At 36.4% G+C, this 16,537-nt stretch overlaps 3 protein-coding genes and 1 pseudogene across 3 annotated transcripts; 2 read left to right on the top strand and 2 right to left on the bottom strand.

Annotated features, from left to right (window-relative positions):
- Positions 1-748: 748 nt before the first annotated feature.
- LOC111830924 (F-box protein At3g47030-like) lies at positions 749-1,909 on the top strand. The gene has a single exon (XM_023783773.1). It carries the CDS (start codon positions 749-751, stop codon positions 1,907-1,909), a length of 1,161 nt encoding a protein of 386 aa, XP_023639541.1.
- A 306-nt stretch (positions 1,910-2,215) lies between these two features.
- Positions 2,216-4,968, bottom strand: LOC17887710 (annotated as a pseudogene).
- Positions 4,969-6,939: 1,971 nt separating this feature from the next.
- LOC17889893 (F-box/kelch-repeat protein At2g22030) lies at positions 6,940-8,463 on the bottom strand. Its single transcript, XM_006296050.2, has one exon. It carries the CDS (start codon positions 8,402-8,404, stop codon positions 7,100-7,102), a length of 1,305 nt encoding a protein of 434 aa, XP_006296112.1. The 5' UTR covers positions 8,405-8,463; the 3' UTR covers positions 6,940-7,099.
- Positions 8,464-10,488: 2,025 nt separating this feature from the next.
- On the top strand, positions 10,489-16,079 carry LOC17890505 (E3 ubiquitin-protein ligase RKP). The gene is made up of 11 exons (XM_006293294.2): positions 10,489-10,652; positions 10,782-12,394; positions 12,526-13,332; positions 13,443-13,603; positions 13,746-13,884; positions 14,049-14,132; positions 14,263-14,544; positions 14,622-14,753; positions 14,893-15,092; positions 15,187-15,391; positions 15,468-16,079. Exons 2-11 carry the CDS (start codon positions 10,910-10,912, stop codon positions 15,774-15,776), a joined length of 3,804 nt encoding a protein of 1,267 aa, XP_006293356.1. The 5' UTR covers positions 10,489-10,652; positions 10,782-10,909; the 3' UTR covers positions 15,777-16,079.
- The last annotated feature ends 458 nt before the right edge of the window (positions 16,080-16,537 follow it).

The raw sequence follows: 16,537 nt of genomic DNA, 5'->3' as shown, positions 1-16,537 counted from the left end.
TTCAAAAAGAAAAAAAAAAAATTAGTATAACTTTGTCACACGAAGATTCTGCACAAAAAAAAGAAGAAGATACATGTAATAATTAGTTAATGATGATTCTCATCATTCATTGTCTTGACACCATCAAACAGTTTCTTGTTGAACAATTAACAGACTTGTGAAAAATGATGTTATTGGATATATCATATATGCAATATAATTCCCCACATTTAAATATGAACACCTATGACCAAAACACTAAGGAGCCAATATATGAGCAGTTAGAGAAAACACTTTTGGTAATCTCAATCCTCCTAAAATTTTATCCGTCGTACTACTCTGGCTAGGACATAAACAATTTTGGATACTTCGTAAATTGGTATATACATATTGTAATTGTGTTCATAGCAATTTTAGGTGATATCAAAAAAAAATTACATAAAAACGGAAAAAAACCTAAATGATTTTTCTTTTTATTTTATTCAAAGTAAAATATCCTTACCATAGAAAATATTTGGAAAGAAATATTTGGTTTTAAAGAACTGTATGGAAACAAATAAAATGGTTCTTGCACGTGTGTGTTTCCATTTATTATATGCATTTGACAGAAACTTTTTTAGATTCATGACCAAATATATAGATTGGGATGAACTTGAAGATTATCAAGAAAATATCACCATCTATTAGACCTGTGGTCCTCCATTCCTCCTTATAAATAGGAAATGTTGAAACTCACTGTGACCACATCTCCAAAATCAAATCGAAAGTCATGTTTGGGATTCTAGGGTTTAACGCTTCCATGGGAAAAAGACAGAAGCAAGTGATGGTCTCTAGCCCAAGCAAGTCCTCAACAGAAACCTCGAAGGAGATCACAGATGATGTCTTGATTGACATTTTCTCAAGGTTGCCACCGAAAGCCGTTGCGAGGTGTCGTTGCTTGTCAAAGCGCTGGTCCTCCATGATGTGTCATCAACATTTCACCCAATTGTACCTTAAAAAGTCATCCGTCCGGCCGCGTATGATATTCACCTTGCTATGCAATGGTAAGAGGATCTTTTACTCTATACCTCAGGATCTTGATCCAGACCGCGACTACTTCAATCCTATAACTCCTAATTGCCGGATGCATTTCCCAAAAGGTTTGGATTGTAATTATGAAGTGTGTCCCTCTATACTTGGGTTTATCTGTACCGAATCTAGGAAGCCGATGATATGTAACCCAAGTACAAGAGAGTACATATCTTTACCCATAGCAACAACAAAGAAGCATCAGACAAGAACATGTTTCGGGTATGATCCTATTAACAAGCTTTTCAAGATATTGTGTGTGTCTGATGATTATGTCTGTCGAGTTGCAACGTTAGGAACAAGTGTCGTGACCTGGAGAAGAGTCGAATGTTCGACACCCCATCAACCTTTGCATACTCAGATATGCATTGATGGTGTTTTGTACTATATAATTAAGTGCATGGATGTAACTCCAACGCGCTTTATGGTAGTATGCTTTGATGTTACTAGGGAAACTTTTAAGTTTCTAGGTGTTGACTGGTTACGAACTTACTCTTCGGCTCTTATAAACTACCATGGTAAGCTGGGCATATTGTCTTTGAATTATTTTGGTTTTGATCTGCGGGTTCTAGAGGATGCGAATGAAGCCGAATGGTCAAAGACTGTCTACATATTGCCAAATCAGTGGAAGCATCTAGCTACCGCTGCCAACCTAGACCTTGTCGGGATGACTAGTGAAGGTGAATTTGTGCTGTCGAAAATCTTTCTAGAGGAGCCTTTCTACGTGTACTACTTCAATACAGTGAAGAATACTGTAGTGCAAGTTCAAATCGACTTCGGAACTTTACCTAAGAAGGCTTACTACTCGCCAGAAATTTTGACTTTGATAAACCATGTGGAGAATGTAGAGCTTATAAATTAGCATGCCTTCTAATTTTGGGTCCTTAGCATTTTCATCCATCTTGTTTTTTTTTTTATAATTGTTGCTGTTATTGTTTCGATGTTCTTTATATGAATCAATATCTGTTGTAAGCTAAGGTTTAGCTATTTGAAATCTTTTCTCATAATGAGCAACACAATTTGTCTCCTTTTCTATATAATTAAACTTTACCATTGCCTCTCATTAACCCTACAATGAGATAGTCACCCATTACTAAAAACCTATGTGCATTAAGCTTAAGTCCAGGACGTGATGAAGATTTGCGAAAGAAAGCTTTAGCTCTGTTCTCAAAGTTAAGTATTGGGAGCTATCTAGGGATATAATGATCAAATGAATAAGCTTTTGATAGTAACAAGTGTTTTGGTTATAGAAAAATATGCAAGATTACACTTAAAAATAAGAAAACGTTTAACTCAACAACATCACAGTGTAACATCATTAGCATCTCCTTTAAAGTTTTGATCAGAAACATCTAGACAACGCCAAGTGTCATAGTGTCTAGGGACAGTGCCAATGAGATCAGACCGCTTGACCGTTCCACACATCTCTAATCCACACCTATTCAACACAACAATTGTACACCAAATATTCTTCTTTTTGGTTGGTTGACTAATACTAATATGTCCCAAATCTTCCCACAGAAACGCAATTTTTCCATTGCAATCTGATATACAGTGTTTTTAGAGTCTTTCACCCTTTCTTTTATGTCCATTTTGAGTCGTTTATCGTATTTTAGTCCGTCTTTCGTGTCTTTCGAGTCGTGTTTTGAGTCTTGAGCAGGGGATAAGCGGTTGGAGCAGAATTGACGCGTTTTGGACCAGTTTCGGGCAAGGAAGTGACCAGTTTCGCTGATGCAGAACATGGACCGATCGGTCCATCACCCAGACCGATCGATCCGACCGGACGGACATTCCAGAAACAAAACGATCGATCGGTCCTCACTTCCGATCGATCGATCCTATCACCCGGACAAGATCCGGCGCCTAAAGACCGATCGGTCCATCTGTTAGACCGATCGGTCCATTCCAATTTCGGTTTCCTTAACCGGAGTTAACTTCTATTTTCTTCTGGAATGGGTATTAAAACCCAAAAAAAGACCTGTTTTTCATGTTACGCTTTTCACAGCAGTTTTTCTGAGTTTTAGACTTGTAAGCAACATCTGGGATAGAGATTGATCCTCTTTGACAATTTGGAGAAGATTTCTAAACCTTTTTCTTATTCTAATCTATTGAATCATGTTTACTTTAAAATCTATTTGCTTTGTTTCAATTGCTATGTCTGAGTAGTCTTTAAATTGGGTTTTAGGGTTTCAAGTAGGAGAATTCAATGATTTGATAGATTAAATGTCTTAGGGAATTCTTAATCATTAGGTTCTTCAATTTACATGTTCTCAATGCTAGAATAGGATTGATCACCCTGTTTTAGAACTTAGGCTTTTATGTGTTTCAGAGATGTTCGATAAAATGCCTGAATGAATGTAAATTGAGCATTGTATTTCTAACCTGCGAAAGTTGATGTTAGAACGCTTTGTGAACCAAATGAACCTGTTTGATAATGCAAATTTGGCTAGGAAATTACAAATGAGAGTTTAGTAATTGAATAGTTAAAATTTAGTGACTAATGTTTTGAGAGAGAATTAGTCTAAACTTCTGTTCATGTTCAAGAACGGTTCTTCATGTTTGAATTCCTTATTGCTTTTATTTGCTAATCATTGATTCTCTGAAAATACCCTGCTGCCCAATGCTTTAATTCATAAGTTTCAATCTCTCTTTTATTTGCATTTTTATTTACAAAACTGAAAACCAAACGAAAACCCTTTTCCGCTTTAGCTGATAACGAGTCTCGAAAGTCTTTAGTGTACCATTGCTCCTTGTGATCGATCCCGCATATACTTTACTTCGGTTAAGTTATCGGGTTAAATACTCGAGTAATCACAATCCACCATTCCAACAGGCATGACAATTGACTTATCAAGCGTCAAATCCTTGACCTCTCTCCACTCCTAACCTATAGAGTTATACCACATTAACCCAATATTCTTGTAATAAACATAGATCACATTTTTTGTCACACACACTCCACCTCTGATCCATGTACTTTCTTTAGCCATATCAAAAGTGTCACATCTACCATCTTTTGTATCGTAGATAATGTGTGTGTTTTCGACATAACTCATACCATAAAGCTTCCCTTCCACGGCAACAGAATCTGTCACAACTTCTCCATATCGTTCGACTAATTTTTCTCCATATTCGATTTACCCATGGGGACTTAATGGTCCAACCTCCCAAGTTCGAGTCGTTGGGGCAAAAACCTCCACTTGGATCTGGTCTTTGCCGCACCCTCCCATTACATATATTTTTCCATCCACAACTGTCGCACCTGGTAACTTGCGAGCCTCTTTCATGCTAGGACCCTCACACAACTCCCCGGACCATGGATCCAAGAGCATAATGCTCGAGGAATAATGATCTCCAGATCCACCGATTAAGTAGATCGTGGAACCTACCGAGACGATGGAACAACAAAGCATCTGTCGAGGAAAAGCTGGAAATGATTTAAAACTACTACTTGTTTTCTTCTCGTGTATGTCATAAATGAGCCAATAAAAGTTTCTACCAATACTAGTAGGTTCGGTAAAGCAGACACAAACGAGGGGACAGTACTTTTTGCCGGCCATCAAGGATCGCATATGTGCAAATTCAGGAGAAGCCACAAGGGATAGGAAGCTTTTGGAAACACAAGAGAGGTTCGGGTAGTAGCATCTTGGGACGCGAACTAAGCAGTTCAAAACTATATCGTGTGGTAATGATGAAAACGACAAAGGAGATTGGTCGGAAGACACAATCTTGTATGGCTTAGGGTTTCGTTTGATGAACTTTCCAGGTCGTCTCATGAGCCTTTTTTTGTATAAAGTCCTCATGAGTTGACTTTGTGAAGGAGAAAAAAAAAAGAAAAAAGGTAAAGCAAGCCACGCTCGATGACTGTGAGCTAGCTAGTTGGTGTGAGATGGTGTCGAAGGAGGCTAATTAATTGGAAGAGGAGAGAAAAATAAGGAACCCTAATTAACAAGAAATCATTTTTTTCATGTAACTAATACGATTATACGAGGCAATTTATGTGTTATAGACTTATAGTATTTCATTTTTGGTTAAAAATTTGAAAAATATAAATGAATTAAATGACTTTTGTAAAATCTAGATTGTATCTATGGAATCTAGAAGACTTTAGTAAAATCATAGATTGTTTATAAATAAAATATTCTAATGACAAAAAAATATATATATTCTAAAAGATTACAGAAAGATTTTTGTAATCTTGTTATTTAGTGGGTGTTATTGGATAATGGATTTTAATAGAGTCTAACTCTAACTCAAGTCTAATGTTATTTAATCAATGATTTTAAATACTTTACTCAAATCAAGTGTTATTGGTTCTTATATTTGCAAAATCTTCATTAAAAGAGTTTAAAATCTAGTGTTATTGGTTCTTATATTTGCAAAATCTTCATTAACAGAGTTTAAAATCTAGTGTTATTGGTTCTTATACTTACAATTATTAACGAAAGTCTTATGTTATTCAAGTTTGGTGGATTTTCACAAATGAATTCATTTGAAAAGCTTTGAGTGAATCTGAAACTGATTTCATGTGTAAATTATGTTAATCCGAAAACCAAACTTCTAACATGAGATTTGACAATCTAATAATAAATTAATAAAAGTTTCATTGAACGTAATACACGTACATTATCAATATTTACAAACTCATTCACCCATGACCCAACACATATGTATCTCTCTTTATCATTTTTTCCCAGTCTTTTTTTTTATCCCTAGTTAATGTGTATATTTGTTTTAACAGTTGTTGTATGATTCATTTGATCACTTTAACAAAAAATAAAATAATTTTCATCTTTAAAAGATATGTTAAGACTTCACTACAGAAATTTGAAATGGGAAAAAAATACGTGATGATAAAAGTTTGGTATAATTTCATTGAAAATTGTAAAATCATTTGTTATAGAATTCAATTTTATTGTTCAAAACCAAAAGATATCATGTGTCAGTGTAAATACAATTACACTGATTTAAAGAATGAATAATATTAAATCAGTCTCAATGAACCCAGATTTTGAAAGTCTTATAAATTTTAAAATCTAATAGAGTTGAATTTAACTTAAACAACCAATAACACCCCCTTATTTTTTCTATAGTCTTGTAAAGTCTTTCAAACCATCTCTCTATTTTTATTATATTTTCCTGACTTTATTTTGTAAAAAAGTGTTTAAAATCATAAACCAATAACATAATAATTTAATTTATCAACAATCAAATATTCTTTTGTTTTAATTGGATAACACAAAAAAAAAACTTTTGATGACTTTATAAATTATGAATCCAATAACCCCATATTTATGAAGTTTTTAAATGTAATTTTTCTTTTTAAAAGAAATCAATAACTAATACCACCAAACCTTTAAAAAGTTTAATAAAATGAATTTTGAGTGAATAACAGCAGATTCTATGTAACATATAAAGTCATTAAAACACTATATAATCACAAACTAATAACACTCTCTAACTATATGTAATTACGACATATGTAGTATATATTGTATATAGTAAGTAATTGTGATCAAAGCCATTGTTTGTATTTACATAGATTCCATGGTTATAACATGTACATAATCTATCAATCTAAGAACAAAAGAATCGAAGAAGTTGATTTATGATCATTTTTGGAGTAAGTCATAACTGTGTGAACATACTCACATGCATTGATATTTCGATGATGTAAACCTACCTTTCAACATGTGGTTCATATAACCTTCAAATGTTAGTTTTCCTATATGCTTGTTTGATTTTTCAGAATACAGCTTTTGATATATTATCATTAATAAGTTCCTCTTCATCATCCTCGTCTCATCAAGTTTGAGAGATAGATGAACTGGTGATATATGCACAGAAGTGCTTAAACAATGCAACATATATATCAATAATATAGTAATTCACTAAGTACGAAAATGTCTCATGTTTAAACAACATCACATCACTTACCATCATAAACATATATATCAATAATATAGCAGTTCACTAAGTACGAAAATGTCTCATGTTTAAACATCATCACAGCACCTACCATCATAAACATACATATATGTCTTTAGAAGTTTTAGTAAGAAACACCTAGACAACGCCAAATGTCATAGCAGTGAGGGACAGATCCAACTTGCTTAGACCACTCGACCGTTCCATGGATCTCTACTCCACTCCTATCCAACACAATCATCGCAAACCAAATCTTCTTAAATTTGGTTTGTCCTCTAACAAAACCTTTCAGGCTTGCCCACATAAAGCCGAGTTTCCCATTGAATTCCACCATTCCAACCATCTCAATTTCTCTATCAAGCATATTCAAACCTTTAACCATTCTCCATACCTTATCTATAGAGTCAAACCACATTAGCCCAAGATTAAAGTAATAAACATAGATCACATTGTTTATCACACACACTCCACCTCTCCTCCAATATGCATCTTCAATTTCCATCTTAAAAGTCTCACATCTACCATCTTTTGTATTGTAGATTATGTGACTCCCTTCTGTATAACTCATACCATAAACCTTCCCATCTAAAGCCACAGCTTCGGTCACAAACTCTCCATACCGTCCTTCTCCGTATCGGATATTACCATGGCGACTCAATGGTCCAACTTTCCAAGTTTGAGTCTTTGGATCGAACACCTCCACTTTGATCTGGCCTTCTCGGCACCCTCCCATTACGTATAGCTTCTCATCAACCACTGCCACGCCTGGTTTAACGCGAGACACTTTCATTTTAGGACCCTTACACAACTTGCCGGACCAGGAATCAAAGATCCATAGGTCCCGTGACTTGTCACACATACTTCCTCCAACAAAGTAGATCTTGTGACCTATGGAGACGGAGGAACACAACACAATCTCTCGAGAAAGAACCTGGTCCTGATCAACTGAGTTGAGATCACATGTTTTCTTCTCGTTTGGGTTCAAAGTGAACCAATGATGTCTCCCGTCGTCAAAACAAAGAGCACTCTCCCAAAAGCATACGTAAAAGACAGGATTGTTTTTGCCCATCAAGGCTCGCATATGTGCAAGCTCAGGAGAATGCACGAGAGATCGGAGGCATTTGGAAACACAAGTGAGGTTTGGGTAGTAGCGTCTCGGGACACGAGCTAAGCAGTTCAAAACTACATCATTAGGTAATGAACAGAACAACGAAGCAGATTGGTCGGCGGCGGGGGATAAAGCTATGATGGAACAAGGCTTAGGGTTTCTAGTAAAGAAGTTGAGAGCTCGTCTAGTGAGACTACATAGGAGGGAGAAAAAGCCAAGTATACCAGTTAAGAGTCTGTGAAGTGATGATACTAGCGACGCCCGATGAAGATTCTCTTGCGGTGGTGCATGGTTGGAGTTGGAGGTGACGGAGAGTGACATGTCGTTTACGTTGGAGGAGGCGGAAAACAAAAAGATGAGAAAGAACCCTGATTTTTGTTTTTGGCTAGGAAGGTGAAAGAACCCTAAAACAAATTCTTTTTTATCATTAAAACCTGAAAAAAAAAAAAAAATCCAAAAATCTATTTTGGGTTGGAAACAAATTATTTTTTAAATTCTTTATTTAAGCCCATAATAAATTAGCCCAAAATCACTATTGGTACACTTCTTTCATCAACTTTATCATAACAAGACTTATATAATCCACAAATATTTTTTTTAATATAATTTTATCCAAAAAAAAAAAGACTTTACAACTTGAGAATAGAATATTTTTGGAGTCACTTTCAAAACAACAGAGACAGCAGCCAGTGAAGTGGCTGTTGATCCACGTGGAACTAATGGTTCGTGTTTTGATCTAATCGTGCTACTAGCTAGCGGGACAGTGGCCTCATCGATTGCGACGTACGTGGTGTGTTTTAGAGATAGAGAGAGAGATAGAGAGAGAGAGCAGCTTAGTGGATATATACTTTAAAATTTGTTTTATATATGTATAGTCTCAGAGTCAGGTGGACATGGTCGTGTTGTCTATCGGAAGTTTGCAAAAGTTCCGATGACTTGTCAACGGCTTTTTACCCCGTCCCGTTCCGTCGGTTTCTTTATTCTTTACATCATCTTTAATTGTTTTCATGAATACATTACAAATACACTCTTCTTTGCATAATGTAATTAATATCAAATGGCTTTGGTAGATTATTTTACAAATTAATGTTTTGTTAAGTCAACTCTATATATATTAGTATTGTTTTTTTTTTGTCAACGTATAGAAGTATAGTACTAAGTGCGTATGTAATTAGATACGAAGAAATTTTTTCACATATATTCTTTACACTCTAAAGTCTAAACCAATTAATTAGATTTATAATTATTATTCATAGAAAAATGTAAAGAAAAAACAACTTCAGTTTGGCTAATTTTCCAAATAAAACTTCAAGTTTATCACTTTCATAACAAATATTAAGAAGTTTTCAAGTAACTGACTTTTTAAAGTTTTTTGTGTTTACCTAAAAGAAATCAACATCTTAATAATAATAGAGATATCCTACGATAACTATTCAAAATAGTTAATTTGGGGTTTGAAACACAACAGCACCTTACTTTTGTTTTCTCTTAATTTGATGCATGAGCTTAATCGTTAAGATTTTAATTAACTTAGTTTGTTTCTTATTTAATACAGTGAAAATCTTTACTAGTTTTTTTTTTTTCATTAAGGTTTTGTTTAGGGTTTTAATTATTGTAGTATATATTTAAACCTAGAAAGAACAATTTAATTTTCTTAATAATAAATTTCATAGAGTTAACCTAATCATATTTTACGGTGGATTCTAGACATCTTTTGGGTGGATTGCATAATTTTATTATTCAGAGTGTGTGGTGTATGAATTTAATTTTATATATAGATTTAGCGCTTAATTTACCTGATATTTTTCGATTGTGTCATAATGAAACTAATTAATTTGAAGCAATATATAAAAACACAATTAAAAGAGTTTCAAATTTACAAAAACTAATTTGAAAGACACTCAAATAATAATAGAGATTAAAGAGTTTTTAGAGAAAGCAAAAATTGTTGACAAACATCATTTGCTATTTTTGATTAACTCTAACTAACAAGAAAAAATAGTCACGTGTTAAAAAATATATTTAAAAAAGTGTTGTTTACTTTATTCTCGTAAATTTTGTTATATTATTATGAGAACGTTACATCGACGACGACACGTGTCAAAAGCAAACGTAAGAGGCATCGTAGACTTTTCCTCCTCCCTCCCTCCCTCCGTCGACAAAACAAAAGTTACCCAGTCCAGACCAGACCGTCGATCTACATACGTCATCAACCACGTCAATACCACCGACACGTGTCAGGAAAAGACCCACACGCCACACGGATCCATTGGCTCGTTCGGTGTTAGCCTCCGGTCTCTAATTCTTCTGATTCCTTCCTCTCTCTCTCTCTCTCTCTCTCTCTCTCTCTCTCTCTTCCCCCACAAATATTGGGCGCAAAATCTCTCTCTCTCTCTTCGAGGAAGAAGAAAGCGAAAAGTCTTCTCCTTTCTTTAAAAAAAAAAAAAATTTAATTTGAAAAACCCTAACACGAGTCCGCCGTCTTTGGTTCGAAGAATCTGAGGATTGATTTGTTTTTGGCGTCTGGGTTAATCCTTCTTGAATCCGCTTTTGTTGTCAATTTCCTCCGGTGAGTTTGGATTTTTGTCGGTTCTGATTTTGTTTGTGTATTGAAATTTAGTAGCTTTCTGATTTATGGTAACAAAAATTCGAAAGCTTTGGAAATTAAATACTTTTTTTTTTATTGTTCTGTCTACAGCTTTTTGATGAGCTCTTCTCCGTTGAAGATTTCTGAATTTTCAGTCTCTGTTGTTTCCTTGTAATTTGGCTGTGTTGAAGAGCGATTGTTCTTGGGAGTCATAAAGTTGAAACCTTTTTCAATGCCATATGGCTGAAGACAGCCTACGGGTTGGTATGATTTCTTCTGGTTTGGCTGTTTTACTCAATGGTGAAGATGCTAAAGATAATTCGTCGAAAGCTCGTATTGTTCCGCATTTTGATTATTCTGGTCACCGGCCTTTAGAACGGACTGTTGAGTTCTTGTTTGGTCTACCAGAAAAGTCAGTTGGTCCGTTGGATGGTCAAGTAGACAGTAGCTTGATTAGAGCTGTAATTAAGAATCAGTTCTCCAAGCTTCATGGTGAGTTAGGTGCTTCAGTTAGTCAGAGGGAAGGAATCAGTGTAGTTCATCATGGTGTTGGGCCTCCTGTTGTTGGCCTAGAAGAATATAGCATATGTGGTGATATCAGGATTGTTAAACCGCCTCTTGTATTGGAGAGCTTAGCACTCTTCAGCAGCGCCAGGGCTAATGCGTGTATCTGGAAAGGAAAATGGATGTATGAAGTCGCTTTAGAGACCTCGGGAATTCAGCAACTTGGATGGGCAACACTTGCCTGTCCATTCACTGACCAGAAAGGTGTGGGTGATGCTGATGATTCATATGCTTTTGATGGTAGAAGGGTAAGCAAATGGAACAAGGAAGCTGAACCTTATGGGCAACCGTGGGTAGCTGGAGATGTCATTGGTTGCTGCATAGATTTGGACGGTGATGAGATATCCTTCTACAGGAATGGTGTCTGCCTTGGGGCTGCTTTTACTGGTATCAGAAAACTCGGACCTGGATTTGGGTATTACCCTGCTATTTCTCTCTCCCAAGGTGAGAGATGCGAGTTAAATTTTGGTGCTTACCCATTTAAGTACCCTGTTAGAGATTTCCAACCTCTTCAAGAACCCCCACCTCGAGTCTCTTTTGCAACAGAGCTGCTACGATGCTTTTCAAGACTTCTGGACAGGCCGGACCGCTCGTTGGCTGATACGTTAAGTAGACTGAGGAGGTTTGCCTCGGTCGAAGAACTATTTTCGCCTGTTTCCCGTGCCATATGTGATGAGTTCTTCTACATACTTGAGCAAGACCCGTTGTTGCCTGAGTACTTAGGAGGGGGTGCATTTCTGTCATTCCTCTTGGAGATTTTCAGAACTCAAGCACCACATGATTGTTTAAGTTTAGACAGAGTTCTAGATGTACTTCTTGAGTTCCCACAATCTCATATGATCTTTGAGCATGTAGTAAACGCTCTTGCTTGTGGCTGCAAAACAGCGACGTTGATTCTAACTGAATGTCCATATTCAGGACCGTATCCCTATCTTGCGCTGGCTTGTCACTTGCTAAAACGGGAAGAACTGATGGTACAGTGGTGGAGATCTTTGCACTTTGAGTTTTTGTTTGAAGGTTTCTTGTCATACAGGAGTTCCAATAAGCATGATTTACAGCAATTAATGCCTGTTGTTTGGTGGCCTGGATCCTCTGAAAATATAGCCTATGAGAGTAGCATGGGATTTACAATCTCTGCTCTCTCTGAAGCCATTAACAAGGTATGATAGAATAGGTCTTACTGGTTTTCTTTTGCTTAAAGTAATTGCAGGCATAACTCTTTTCTGAATATAGTTTGAGTTCTGATATTACAAGGAATATAATTAATTAATTTTGTTCTCTTCTAATTCAGATCGAAGAGAAGCAAAGGAACCTCTGTCTCTTGGTCATACAGTTCATACCACCTGTATCGCCACCCCAGCTTCCTGGTTCAGCATTCAGGGGATTCCTACAGAACCTTTTGTTGAAGAATAGGGGCGCAGACAGGAATCTGGCCCCTTCTGGAGTTACACGCAATTCAGTTCTTGTCTCTCTGTTCTCGGTTATACTCCATTTTTTATCGGAAGGTTTCACAATGCTAAAAAGTAGTGAAGCCGCCCTTCAAAATGTTGGTTTTCTTCACAGAGGTGGTCAGCAGAAGTTTCCATTGAGTTTGTTTCTTAAAAATGATCCACATCGAGCTGATATCACTAGGCTAGGTGGGCTGTTTAGTCATATATCGAAGTCCTACCCCACAGATGATCAAGAAGAAGAAGTAATGCGGTGGGAAGAAGGTTGTATGGATGATGAAAATAGTAGAGTAACTCACGAGACTGAGCAGAAGCCATGCTGTTGCTTAGCCTATGATACTGATCTTACTAAATCCTTGAAGGATCGGGGAAAAAATACTGCTAAAAGTTCTAGTGGTCAAGGCAGCTCCATTCCTGAGAGATCGTCTCATGTTGCTGCAGAATGTAGTGCTGCAAGTTTCAGTGAAGAAATAGAGGACAAACCTAGCACAAGTGATCAGTCTGACCCTGACTTTGGTTATCGTCCTGTAAGATTTATGCGGACTGCACTACAAGAGAGTAGAATTTCATCTGCTGTACTAAGCGAAGAAGAACTATTGGATGCTCTATTGCTATTATACCATATTGCTGTCGCTCCAAATTTTAAGCAGGTAAGTATAGTGCTTTTTTGCATCTTGTTTAGATTTAGTTTTACTGTTTCTACGATACATGATGCAACCCGAATAAGATTCATAGGCTGATAGGTTGTCCTTTTACTTAGGCATCATATTACATGTCTCACCAATCGCAATCAATATCACTTCTAGAAGAAACGGATAAACAAATAAGAGAACGGGGTTCAAGTGACCAATTAAAGCGCTTAAAGGAAGCTCGTAACAACTACAAGGAAGACGTGATGGATTGTGTTAGGCATTCCGCATGGTAAGTTTCACTTGACTCATGGATTGTGTTTACTCCAAAAGGAGGGTTTAGTGAAGAGGTTTCAATTATGATTTATGTGAGGCAATACAACGCTTATTTTTCTAATATTTATGTCTTTACTCTTTCTGAATCTTTTTTACAGGTTCCGCATCTCATTGTTCTCTCGTTGGAAGCAAAGAGGAATGTATGCATTGTGCATGTGGGTTGTACAGCTACTTTTGGTTCTCAGCAAAATGGATTCTGTGTTTGTTTACATTCCAGAGTTCTACCTTGAATCTTTGGTAAATAGCTTTGCCCATTTCCAGTACTTCTGGATAGGAATGAACATGTTTCAATTTCTCCTTTGATCAAAACAATGAGATGTTCCAACAACTTATTCTGCTCCGTTAGCTCTGTTTTTCAGTGAATTTTTTTAAGTTTACAATCTTTGTGATGCTTTCCTCAGGTAGACTGTTTCCATGTGCTACGCAAGAGCGATCCACCATTTGTCCCATCAACAATATTTATCAAACAAGGACTGTCATCATTTGTATGCCCAAATCCCTTATCACACATTTTTTTTTTTTTTTGTCTTTTTCTCATCATGAGTTTAGTTAGTTAGCTTTAGGTCAGTTGCACAACGACTCTAACATACTCATTGCTACTTTGTGGGTTTCCAGATCACTTTTGTAGTTACACACTTCAACGATTCGAGGATATCGAACACAGATCTTAGAGATCTACTTCTCCAGTCTATATCCGTCCTGGTACAATACAAAGAGTACTTAGAAGCTTTCGAGAACAACGAGGCAGCTACTCGATACATGCCTGCAGCTCTACTGTCAGCGTTTGACAACAGATCTTGGATCCCTGTCACAAATATATTTCTTCGTCTTTGCAAAAGTTCTGGGTTTAGTTCTTTAAAGAACGGGGAGTCTTCGTTTTCATCTACTGTTTTCCAGGTTGGTTAGGTTTATTAACTTTGTTTCTATTGGGTCCTCAGCCTACATATTGGATTTTGATTTTCTTTTTTGTCTAGGCGCTTATACGAGATGCTTGTATCAATGATGGTGAATTACTCTCTACTTTTCTTAACCGGCTATTCAACACGCTGAGCTGGACCATCACTGAATTTTCTGTCTCGGTTAGAGAAATGCAAGAAAAGTATCAGGTCAGATTATAAGCTTGGATCCTTTTCATCGATTAAGTTTTCATAGTGATTGATTACTTCTCTCTGAATGATTTGTGTTGCTTGATCTGCAATGCCCTGGCAAGTATTTATAGTCTTTTACGTGGTTGTCTATATGCAGGTAATGGAGTTTCAGCAAAGGAAATGTTGTGTGATATTTGAGATTTCAAGCAATCTGGCAAGGGTCCTAGAGTTCTGCACTCACGCAATACCGCAAGCGTTTCTTTCTGGGACCGACACGAATCTTCGTAGGCTCACTGAGTTGATTCTCTTCATCTTGAATCACATGACCTCAGCAGTAGATGACGAGTTCTTTGATTTGTAAGTTCGTTAAAATGTATCAAACAGCTCCAAAACGGATGAAAAATTGCTCATTTCTAATTATTTGTTTTCTACTGGCTTTGAGCTCGGTCAGGTCACTTAGACGGCAAGGACAACCTTCAGAGAAAATTAGCCGAGGGATCATATTAGCTCCTTTGGTTGGCATAATCTTGAATCTCTTGGAGGCTAGTGAAGACTCAAAACAGAAGCAACAACATGATGTAATTGGTCTTTTCGCAAGCATGGATTGCCCCGATACAGTCTATTACGGGTTTCAATATCTCTTGGAATATAATTGGGTACGTAAGCTCGTAACTCTAGTTTTTGCTCGTTTGCTTCTCTTACTGACACAGCTTCTTAAAAAACCATTTTCAGGACGGTTGTGTAAGCGGGGATGATGCGTATGTAAAAAAACTTGGACAACTTGAGAATTTCTTGAGCCATCTCATAGACAGGGCTCCCTCTCAAGAGCCCGAAAGAAAAGAAGAGTCTTCCAACAAAGACACGACGGATATAGAAGACAACACTTGCTGTATATGCTACGCAGGCGAGGCTAATGCGATGATTGCACCGTGTTCACATCGATCATGCTATGGCTGCATAACGAGGCATCTTCTCAATTGTCAGAGATGTTTCTTCTGCAATGCTACAGTTATTGACGTTATAAGAGATGGCGAACAATGAACACCGAAGAAGCTCGGGTTAGTTGCAGTTGGAGGTTGTTGATGTAGTAGACACAGAAGGAAAGATCTTTAGGTGGGGAGGCAAGGAAGCAAGATTATTAGATTGATAGGATTAATAATAAGAAACAGAAAAAAAAAACAAAAGGTCTGTGATAATTTTGTAGGACTTGGTCTTGTGGTCTCTCACTAGGCCTCTCTTTTTTTCTTCATTGTATATATGAGAATGAAATCGAAATTATTTAAAGGCTCTCTGTGTTTCTTACTTGAGTAAATGTGTAACCTGGTTGGTACGTAATTCAGTTCACTTGATGTTAGTAGATCAGATCGATCTAACTGGTCGGAATGAATTTACTGTTGTAGTCTGGTTTTTTTAGTTACTTACTCATATGTATAGTTTAGTTTTATTAGGTGTTCATCAGTATCTATACACAATTTCTGTTTTGATTGTTTGTATTCTGAAATCTCTTCTTTTTTTTTTTTGTTGTATTGGTAAATTCTTGTACCTAAACAGTAATATATGTATAGAAATAGCAAATATTTATCATTTCAGTCTCTTGTGTTTTAACCAAAAATATTATAAAAGAGGACATAGTTAATCTTAAATTTGTGATAATTTTAACTAAATTGAGATTTGTAGGGGTGTTTCTCATTGGGATCGGATAATTGTGTTTGAGACGACTGTGTGCTATTTATCTCTTTCATTGTGAATGTAATAAAATGCAGAGTTATACGTGAAACGACAAATGAGATAAGAACAGCACA

Source organism: Capsella rubella, unplaced genomic scaffold (genome assembly GCF_000375325.1).
Source record: "Capsella rubella cultivar Monte Gargano unplaced genomic scaffold, Caprub1_0 scaffold_4, whole genome shotgun sequence".
Taxonomy (NCBI): domain Eukaryota; kingdom Viridiplantae; phylum Streptophyta; class Magnoliopsida; order Brassicales; family Brassicaceae; genus Capsella; species Capsella rubella.
The sequence above is the reverse complement of the archived record's forward strand: the minus strand, read 5'-3'. Positions and strand labels throughout refer to the sequence as shown.